At 41.9% G+C, this 11,051-nt stretch overlaps 2 protein-coding genes across 2 annotated transcripts; one reads left to right on the top strand and one right to left on the bottom strand.

The window, feature by feature from the left end:
• Nucleotides 1–240: 240 nt before the first annotated feature.
• LOC131272829 (protein canopy homolog 4) lies at nucleotides 241–1,289 on the bottom strand. The gene is made up of 2 exons (XM_058274694.1): nucleotides 964–1,289; nucleotides 241–893 (listed from the first exon to the last, which is right to left on the bottom strand). The coding sequence occupies exons 1-2, from the start codon at nucleotides 1,155–1,157 to the stop codon at nucleotides 422–424; spliced, it is 666 nt and encodes a 221-aa protein (XP_058130677.1). The 5' UTR covers nucleotides 1,158–1,289; the 3' UTR covers nucleotides 241–421.
• A 392-nt stretch (nucleotides 1,290–1,681) lies between these two features.
• LOC131272824 (tubulin-specific chaperone cofactor E-like protein) lies at nucleotides 1,682–10,887 on the top strand. Its single transcript, XM_058274686.1, has 8 exons — nucleotides 1,682–2,458; nucleotides 4,637–4,915; nucleotides 6,914–7,043; nucleotides 7,109–7,638; nucleotides 9,407–9,469; nucleotides 9,564–9,663; nucleotides 9,765–10,084; nucleotides 10,152–10,887. The coding sequence occupies exons 2-8, from the start codon at nucleotides 4,788–4,790 to the stop codon at nucleotides 10,342–10,344; spliced, it is 1,464 nt and encodes a 487-aa protein (XP_058130669.1). The 5' UTR covers nucleotides 1,682–2,458; nucleotides 4,637–4,787; the 3' UTR covers nucleotides 10,345–10,887.
• The last annotated feature ends 164 nt before the right edge of the window (nucleotides 10,888–11,051 follow it).

Here is an 11,051-nt window from a genome sequence, read left to right as displayed (position 1 = left end):
GTTTCCCACTGCACTGACAGGCTGTGGGATGTGTTCGCTTCGGAGTAAAAACTTCCTGTTTTATTTTCTAATCTTTTGAATTTCTGTTCTATTCCTCCGCTTTGGAATGGTTTGTGGGCCTAAAATAAAGCTTTTATCTGCGGTATTTTATTCTACTATGATTAAAATAACATCAATTTAGTTCGAAAAAGAATAGCTCAACAACAAAAACAGATATGTGTTCCACACACTTGATTACATTTTAAACGATCGCTTTATTATCACATTAACCCTTACTTTTTTCGTAATTTACACGTAAATGGCAGTACTGATCGCCAACGTCATTATTTCGATGCAATGGTGTATGAATTTGTTCACAAAGCTCGGTTTGATTCGTCCGTGATTACGTGGTTATCAAACCATGCCCGGCTGGCTAACGACTTCACAGTTCCTCCTTAGCTGCTTTGGCCTTCTTGTTTTTGGTCTTCTTTTTCGCATCATCCAGCTCCTCATAGAGACACTGATGATTTTTGTTTCGCAGCACATTGTCCACGCACAGGTACTCGATCAAGGGTTTTTGATCCTGCTTTTCAAAGTACCATTTCTCGATGACATCCTCGTAGCCTTCGATCAGCGTTTCGCACTGCGTTTTCATCTGGGTGATTTCGGCCGACGGTTTGTCCCACAGCTCGTATGGGATGCCAAGGTCCACCTTAACACCCTTATCGACGAGTCCGTGCAGGGTTTGGAATGTCTGCGACATCCCTTTGGCGAAACGGGTACTGTCCTTGCGCTCCTTGTGAATGTTGTACTGCAGGATTCGCTCGCACACGTTCTCCAATGTTTCCAGCAAACGAAGCTCACTGCGCCGGTACTCGGTGCGCTTTTTGGGCTTCACATCGTCCACGGAGTACCTGGCATTAGAATGGTCGTTAAAATGATTGCAATTGAACACACAGGATAAGAAAAGTGTAGGAAAATTACCCGAGCTCTATGACGTCGTGTGATTTGCCGGTTTCGGTGAGCCGGGCTTGCAGTTCCGTAGCGAGTATTTTGCACGCTTCGCAGCGATCAGCATACTTTACGCCTTCTTCCTCTTCCGGTCCGCCGTAGATAGGGGATGTAGCGATAAAAATTAAAACCAATAACGCTTGCAACATGCTTCCGACGATCGCCATATGAGCTGCTTTCTTTTTAGAACAGGCTTCGTCACAGGATCCTTCTACTCCAGTCTTATCAGTCTTGTTACTACCAAGCAGACACCTTTTGAACTAGAGAAAGGTCAGCGAAATGCACTCACCGCTTCGAGATTCGATTATCAACTAAACACAAACACCGCAAAGTTGTAAAAATGTTACTTTCAAACCTTCTTTGTAAACTCGAGCTCTGAATCATGTTTTGTTTTCGATATGCTGTCAAACTCGGATTCGAAATTCGAAAAAATATCAAGGATTGATCAATAGTAGGAAACGTAAAGCATGTTTTTTATGCTTTATTCATAAAAAAAATAATAAACAGAATGAAAAAGTTAAGTGTATTTCGCTTCCTAGCTTAACTGAAATAGATAAAATGCAGATCAACTTTGTTGTAGTTAAATTTCGATTTGCGCAATCTGAAATACAACCTGCCTTCATTTCCTTGGTTGGTGTAACATGAAGGATTCCTAAAAACATGAAGGCGCAGGTAGTTGTGATGACTCAAAATAAACCAGTATTGAATTACTGCTCGGCACGGTAGGACCGTGCTGCTCAAGTTTCGCGATGCTTTGTCGCTGGTGCGTTCTTTCTTAGGAATAGCTAAAGATGTAGTGCGCAATACGGTCTGAGAGTTGAATAAAAGGAATACGAAGCCCTTGGAATATCTTCCATTGTAACGAACTCTTTCCAAGTGAAAACAATACTGTTTGTTTAATGCCGAATGTGAAACGCTCACCAAATCACACACCTCTTCTAATGTGCCAAAAGGGAAAGTCCAGAACGGGTCGAGCGGAAAATGCTACCAGTGGAAGTGGAAAAACGCAACGGGTGAACGAAAAATTAACAGCTTGACATTGAACGCAGTAGTAGTTGCTTAGTTTCGTTGTTTATTTTTGGCTTGCCTCAATCAAACACACACCGCTCGTCGCAAAAGAAAAAAAAAGTGGAAAAAAATAGTTTTCGGTTTGCTGGTCCGGTTTCGTCTCGTAGGGCAGGCGGGATCTATTTCGTCTCGTAGTAAAGTGTCCGCTATCTTGTTGTGTCCAATCCGCGATGACCCTTTGAATGACGTACGAAGAAGTGTGAAATACGCGACGGTTCAAAATTGCTTGTCAGTTAAAATTGGAATGTGTTAGATTATAGTTGCGAAACAATCAGCAGCCTTCGAGAGGAGCGAAACATAATCTCAAAATTCTAGTGATTATATTAGAAACCGACTGGGATTGTTCTACATCCACATCCACCAACTAGTTTGGTCCAATCTAGGACGCAAGGATATAAAGGTAAGCATCCAACAAAGCCTACTTTATTCGACAAGAAACAGATTCTAACCACACCGTCCGTATCGAAGATACCTTCGTTTCGCGAAAGGCTTCTGGAAAGCGTCTCTAACATGGGGGGAAGGTTGTAACGTTGAGGTCTTTCGACGGTCGGTGGTTGCAACAATATGATTGCGCCGTACCGACCCGACCGTCTCTTTGTTACGTGATTCACCTTCGCGAATACAAGAAGTGGTATTTCGTCAGCACGGCAAGAGGACACGAGCTGCACACCGGGCGTGTGGTGGGAGCATGGCGCTGCAGACGCGCGGTTCAGAGACGCTCCAACGCTCTAGATGCCCCCAGCTGAAGGAGTAAACACGAATAGAAATAAAATTGAAATGGAGAGGCACGTTATACGTGCGGAGACTGTGCAGTGATCGGTCAACGCGCGGTTTGCTGTCTGTGGTTCGAAAGGGCGATTCGCGTTTGGCCCCAACGCCTCCTCCCACCTAGCGCCAGCTTGTACCTGTGTGTGCGAGCATGCCTGCAAACATACAAACACCACAAACAGCTGATCCGCGTGCATCGAAACCTCCGCACGTGCATCCTTCCCCCTTGCTTCACGCACGTTTAACTAGCGGACAGTGATGTACCGTTGGGAATGTGGTTTCCTTTTAAGTTTTTATTCTAGCCGACGATTTCTTCGTATCTCCAGAATTTTCCAAATTTATCAAACATCATTTTTATCAAATTTACTATTTCAAATATTACTATTGCTTTACTGTTTATTAGTTAACAAACTTCAACAAATCAGCACAGCAAATCTTAAAATCGAAATTTGATATAATGTTTGTATATAAATCGTTGATAAGATCTTGAAATCTTTGGAATTTAATTTTCTTTTGTTGTTTCTTTTGTTTTCGACGGAAGACAAATGTGTTTTCTCGTTTAAAACACGTTTTTTCCAACGTTTCTCCTTCGACTAGTTGTATTCTGGGACATCAAACTTACAGAATCAATTTTAGCCTTTCTGCTAGTTGAAACTTATCCTATGTTCCGGGGCTCCTTTATATTATTCTTTGTTCACCAATAACATGGCGTGAATGGGTTGCATACGATATAAAATACTTACTAAACTTAAAAAAAACAAATTCAAAATCTTAGAATGGAAGTTACATTTTGTTAAAGAATTTGAAAAGAACTTGCCCCAGAAGTGAGATAAAACAGATACATTTTTTTCAAAGCGAAGTAATTTTGAGAATAATTCTTAGTACAACATGCAACAAAAATTTCAAAAATAATAAATGCTTTCAAAAAAATTGTTTTAAGTAAAATGATTTTTAAATATTGGGGTGGTGTTATGCAAGGGTGATGTTATACCCGCGGAAATACGGCTTTCCTCCATGAAGTTTATTTTCAAAAACCCGATTTGATGCATCACTGCACGTGGACCGAGTAGAACTGCACACCGTTTCGCGTGCAACAAATCAGCTTGTGTGTGTGTTTGCACGGGCTGCTGCGATGCGAGCTGTTAGTACTATAGTAGTAGTACACCGTGGTTTGCACATGACGGCGTGTTGTTGTTATTGCTCCGTTTGTTTCGTGTCGTGTCGCGGATCTCTTTGAACGCTACTATTATTGTTATTCCTCGCGCGTTCCGCGACCTTCCCTCCCGCTCGCCGTTGCTCCTGCGTTTTTGCCAAGTGCTGGCCTACTCTCCGACGGGCCCCACTATTGTATAATGGCTTTAAATAGTAAATAAGCGCACGCGTTACAACTTGCGGATACAAATTGGTAACGGTGTGCGAGAGCAAAATGGGGGAAAAAAACGCAGAGCAAACAAAAGAAGGGAAAAACTAGAGATACGGTGGAAAAGAAACGAAACACAACGGTTGGCCACAGATCGCGAACGGTGAAATCGATTTCGAGAAGGAAAGTGGCTCGCGCTCGCGTTCACTGTAATAGAACGTAAACAAAGGCTGGCGAGTCGGCTGGCTGCGCGCTGGAAAATTCACTGAAAAGCGGTGGTTCAAATCGTGACGATTTATTGTTCCACCACTTTGCGTTTCCTGTGTTCTTTCATCGACGAACCATGATTTATGATTTCTCCCTCCTCCCCACGATCGCGCGGTCCGTTTGTGTAATCGTCTACCAACCCTGAAATTAACCGGTTTACTCTTATTTTCTCTCCCCAAACAGACGCCATCAAAGTTGCCCCGTTCTAGCTGGAGCTGGAGCTGATCGGGAAGCTGACATTTGCGAACCCACGCGAATTGTGCTGATTGTGAAATTGTGAAAATTCATTCAATTCACCTCTCCACCCGTCCCAAGCGGAACAAACGCCATCAGAATGCCAACCTTGCTGGAAGCGCTGGAAGAGAAGTACGGCCTAGAGCCGGACGAGAAAGAGGAGCACGAGAAGGAGGAGGAAGCGGTGCTGGTGTCCATCTTTGTGCCGAAGCTACCCCCTAGACAAAGGTAGGTATCGGACCCACCGGGTTCCTAAGCCCATGGTCCAACCACGTAACGTACATAAACGCATCGGAGTGATTCATTTGGAGGTCAATGGTAATGGGTCGATAAAGCTAGTGGTACTTCTAGTTAGATTGATGGCATTAGATTGTAGGGAAAGGTTGTGAAATGTAGTTCGTACCATGAAGTGATTAATATGATTGCTTTCGCCGAAAAGCTTCGTCGATCATGTTTTGGACTGTATGGGGTCAAATAATTCTTGCTTATGTCTTGCTACAGTCGACATCTTCGGGTTCAGTTTTACAATAATGGAGAATACTGTACTGTACGTAAACCATCACGAAATAATAAAAGGATAGAACAGTATATTGAATCAGAGTCGAGGAGTAACGGAAGAAAAATGTTTAATAATAAATCAACAGGAAGCAAGTATGTTTTGTATATCAAGTTTAGGACTAAAAGAATGCACTGAAAAACTTAAACAGATTCATCTATCTGATATTTAGAGATTTTTTAAAATATCCTATTAGATGTTGCCATATATTTAACACTAGAACTACCGAGATTTTTACGCTTGAAACTTTAACGCAAATTATGTTCATTATTTAAAAGAAAATTTGGTTTTTGAATACTTTTAAATTAACATTCATTCAACATTAACAAAATGTGTGAAATTCATGCATTAACATTTGGTCGAATAGATCAACCTTACGAAATAAATGTGATTGAAAAAGTACCTGATCAGTCAAAAAATGACTGCGAAATTGCGAAGGAGAACCTTTGTTGATCTAATGGATATTTACTGAATTATAAACTAAACCTAAGTTTAGCATGTATATCAAAGATGCACCATGTGCAATAAAGTTGCAGTCTTTCAACAAATGGCATAAGAAGCGATTTAACCCTTCTTTGCATAATTTTTGCTATTTTTTTAAAATAAATCAGGGTGATGTAATTAATGCTCTAGATTAAAGGAAAAATATTTAAAAAAATCCTAATCCTAATTTTTGACTGTTTTTGAAATGTTTCCAGCAACAACAAATTTGCAGTACAAGAGTTTTGAGTACCTTTTTTTGTTGACTAGATATTATGATTGAAATTTCCCTCACCATGCAAAGAAGGGTTAAGAAGAAAAGCAAAGGACATCGAAAGACGAACAATGGAGCCAGAGGATTTTGTTGGCGATTCAACATGTTTTGTTCGATATGGAATGCTGCCAAAACAGGGATTTTCATTTTTTTTTCTGTTAAGGTTACAACGTGTGGAACAGATTGCACATTTCAAACAAGTTCATGAATTAAAAAAACTAAATGGAATTCAAAATCCTTTGTCTCTTTATGTCTCTTCATGGAGGAAACAGCACACAGTATCGAATATTGATAGTTTTAGTCAATGATTTCGAAGAGGTTTTTACAGTAATGGTTTTCCTATTCATTGATTGTGAAGTAAAATGCACTTTTTAGAAAAATATACTGGTTTATCCTTAAAGGCGTATTTTAATAGATATTCAAAAGCTTCATAAACTAAGTATACAATTAAGTATTACAATTAATGTGCAGTTTGTAATTCGAAAGCATTGAAAAACAAAAAGAAACATTTTGCATTCCCTATTCATTAGTCGGAATAGGGTTTATTAAATTTGTTATTTCTGATGGCCCGATTGAATCTCATTAGTAGAAAAACTTTTCCATTTGATCTTGATCCAATCACGAGAGGTCTCTCAGAAGCGTGTCACGACTTTACCGCCAACCTAATGATAATGATCTGACACATTAATTACCCACCCCCCCTTCCAACTCGGTTAGTCGGGGTGCACAAGTAATCCCTTACGCCCACCGGATGCACACCGCTCGGTCGTCGAATGACGACTGAGCACTAAATGCCCATTTTTGCACGCACGCCCGAAGCGACACAATGATTTCTTTGTGTGGAACTGACTACTGCAAGTCCGATGCATGGTACGCGGATGGTTAGTGTAATGGAACTTTGTTTTTCTTCCCCCAGCACCCCCCAGCTGCTGGTGCTGAATGACTGCAATATCGATCGCGCCGGCGAACCGGAAGACCTGAAGAAGAAGTGTCGCATCGTGAAGGAGCTAGATTTGGCGCAAAACAAGCTCAACAACTGGAATGAAGTGAGTTTCCGAGTGAGCCTTTTTGAAGGAAAGTACGGATGGTAATGGGTGTATTTTCTTTGTAGGTTTTCGTCATTCTATCGCACATGCCGCGAGTTGAGTTTGTCAACCTGAGCCTTAACCATCTGACCGGCCCGATCCAGGAGCCACCGGTCACCAAGATGGACAATCTGCGCAATCTGGTGCTGAACAACACCAAGCTGGGTTGGTGCAGCGTTGAGACACTATTGCGTCTGCTGCCCGCCCTCGAGGAGCTTCATCTCAGCTTGAACGAGTACACGCACGTACTGATCGACACGATTGATCCCACAGCTACCGCCGGCTCCTCCAGTAGCCCCGTCACTGCCCCATCCGACGTCCCTGCTTCAACTAGTCACACCAAGCAGGAGGAGGACGACGGTACGGAACAGCAACAACCCGCCAGCGGAGCCACTGCCACCGCCAACGAACCGCCGCCATATCAAACCGCTCCACACGACGGCGTCCGGAAGCTTCACCTGACGGGAAACTACATCTCGGAGTGGGCCGAAATCTGTCGCATTGGGCGCGTTTTCCCCCAGCTTGAATCGCTCGTGCTGGCAGATTGTCCTTTGAGGTGAGTCACAGATTTTCGTTGGCGTCCAACTCAACAACACCTAACTACATTAAAACGGAAAGGGTAACATTCAATGTCATGCTTGCTGACACTCGCTGATTTGATAAGGCGGTCGTGCGATAAGGCGCCATCAGTCTGTTTCTTTCGTTGTATGATGGGGTGTTGAAGAGATGAACTTGAATTGCTTTTAACGATGATTGACTAGTTTAGTTTGTGGTAAAGCTTGCACTTTTATTTCATTTTTTTTTAAATTTGACCCTTAGTGGGATGATGTACTGATGTGCAAACTTAAAATGATGGCATGATGGCCTATCATTTATGAGTTTAAAATGTATAGTTATAATAGAATGTTATTACTATACAGCTGTAAAGATTTTGATTCGTAGCATTTTTTCAATTGTTTGTATTGTGTTTTCATTTTGTTTGCATAACTGCGAGTAATGGAGAGTTTAAATAATCGACATATTGAATAAAGGGATAAAATCCCTTTATCAATCCCTAAATCCAGCCCGATAATATTGTTAACGTAAATATAAATATGATTGTAAATTATTTTTTTAATTTTCCTATATCGCATTGCATTCAGATCAATCTTTGCTTCCTGTGGCACCAGTAAAATACTGTTGCTTTTTTTATTACTATTGTTGGAAACAGTTCGGACCCATAACTTCGAACTCGCTCCAACAGCACCTGTCAGACGAAAAGGGAACGATACTAGCGTTAGAAAACCGATAAAAGAAGTGGAAAAGCGGGAAAGCTCTGACTCTTGTACAAGCACAACCAACGGGAATAAAGAGTAAATTTTTGGCTTTTCTTTGCCACAATAGAAATTCCTAAGAATTCTTTTAATTCCCGCGAAGTAGCAAGTGTTTGCAACAACTATACTTACACTTTTCCTTACTACAGTGTTGAAGGTGATGATGGATTTCCCATGTAAATTGTGCAAGAACATTTCGCATAGTGTTAAAATTGTGTTGAAATGAATATCTGGACATGTTGAACATTACAAAACTGTGTTTGTTCAGGCGAGGTTGGTAAAACAAAAAAAATGCGTATGGATCTTTTAAGCTAAACGGCACAATAAAAATTACAATTCCACCCCCTGCGGGTAGACCATAAAAGCGCAATAATGATAGTAATAATCGGTCAAAAAATCAAAATTCACCTTTTCCCTCCCTTTGGTTTCCCTTCGTTGAACCCCCGCGATCCCAGAGTGAGCGCCATTTGAGACAAATTTAAACGCACCAAAAAGCAGGTCAATGTGTTACGTGATGAAAAATGAGCAATTCATTGCTATTTCAATGCGACCGGCGTTTTTTTTTTATTTGCCACGCGCCTGTTCGTATCTATTCCATCGTCTTTGCCATTTTACTCCGATATTTGACATTGAAGGTGCTACCGTTTACTAAATAGTGACACACAGTGGTCGATGTTGAGTAACAGATTTGGGCGGTTGGTTTTTAAGTTGAGTGATATTTTACGGTGTGTGTAGCGGTTTCGGTTCAGTGCAACCGTCGCCGGGTCGGGTGGTATGGTTTAAGGGTCAGATGGTTTTTTATGCACAAAAAGAAAGAGGGGGAATACAATCTGATTAATGTGATTAGTCTGACCCTCGAAACGAGGTAGTTTGGATAATCCAACGGATTAGTTCCGATGTTAAACGGGACCTCTCCGATCTTTGGGGTGTTTATTTAGTTGTTTAATTAGACACTTTATTACCTCTTTTGATGCAATTTTATTTTATTCTATGACTCTTTCTTCTTTGTAGATCACTTAAGCCTTCAGATGCAGAAGATAAGGAAAATGCGGAAGAAAGTCATAAATATTTCCGGTAAGTGAAAGTTGCAACTATTGCGACCAGTAGCATATCTAATAACGGATTTTCCCAATTTGTGTACTCTAACCACACACACATACATCGATAGCAACCTAAAGCTGCTCAACCTGAGCAATGCCAAAATTGACTCCTGGGAAGATATCGATCGGTTGGCCGAATTCCCATCGCTGTCCAATGTACGGCTTCAGGTGAGCAAATAAAGGGACAGGAAGAAAAAAGCAATCCTATGCCGCTCACGTGCGACGAGTTATCAATGGTCTGTTTGTTTGGTCTTTTTTTGGTCCTGCAGTATTGGCCACTATGGGCGAGGACGGATTCAACGACGGAGCACGAGCGCCGCCAGTTGCTAATAGCGCGGCTCCCGAACATCAGTATTCTGAACGGTGGCGACACGATCGGGGCGGTCGAGCGTGAAGACTCGGAACGTTCCTTTATCCGCCACTATCTGGACAAACCGGATGCGGAACGTCCGAGACGGTACTACGAGCTGGTCGAGGTGCACGGCAAGCTGGACCCGCTCGTCAACATTGACCTGCGCCCGGAGCGGAAGGTGAAGGTTCGCTTCACCTTCGAGGACCAATCGATCGAGCGAACGGTGGACGTGAATAGGTGTGTGAAAGTGTGTCCGTTTTAAGAAAAAAGCAACGTTCGTTAAATATTTGTCTATAATTTACAGAACGGTCAGCGATCTTAAATCACGCCTCGAACGAATATTCGATGTCCCTGCTGCCCGGATGCGGCTGTACTACGTCGACCAGGACCTCCGCGATCTCGGCCTGGAGGAGATGAAGTACCCGCACAAGGTGCTCTACAGCTACAACATACGCTCCGGCGATGAGATCATCATCGAGCGGAAGGTGAAAAGCTGATAAGGGAGCCCCCGAATCGCTTACCTCGCGGTTTTTTTGTGTTTTATTTTTATTTTTATTTTATCGATACGTGCTTTTCTTTTCTGCGACCGAAAGGAGATCATCGAAGCTTGGGCCAAACTCCCAATAGGGGGAGGGAGTTATAATGTAAATGTGATAGAAACAGGGGAAACATAGTCGCCATCGCGTCACAAAAGTCTTACTACGCTAAAACAAATACGTATCCTTGCAGAGTACTGTATTTTTGTTTTTCATATATTCTTTGTTTTGTTTTTCTTTCGGTTTAACTTCATCGCTGTGGTTCTTCTTCATGTGCACCTGTTTAGCACCCCCATCCCTTCGCTTTAGGGCACACTTGAGGGGGTATGGGGATGGGATTTTACGATTTTACAATCGGGTGTCAATACGTACGGTTTTTTGTGCTATGAAGAAGGATTTGAAATAAAGGGCAGCTAATACTATGACTAATAATAAAGTAGCATTTTGCAATTAACTTATGTATGAACATGCTTATGTCCATCTTTAACCATAGGTCTGAATATTCCGAACAAGTTACCGCTTTTATGTTGTGTAAGTGTACGTGTGTGCTTGATTGTTTGGTAAGTCTAAGAGAATGCATGCTTTGTTTTTTAAATCTCTAAATGTGATAATCGCAATTTGGCCCATTTTAAACGAAAGCAACTTTTATTCGGCGCAAACTGTTAGAC

This window comes from Anopheles coustani, chromosome 3, assembly GCF_943734705.1.
Source record: "Anopheles coustani chromosome 3, idAnoCousDA_361_x.2, whole genome shotgun sequence".
In the NCBI taxonomy this organism is placed as follows: domain Eukaryota; kingdom Metazoa; phylum Arthropoda; class Insecta; order Diptera; family Culicidae; genus Anopheles; species Anopheles coustani.
This window is presented reverse-complemented; position numbering and strand designations above follow the sequence as displayed.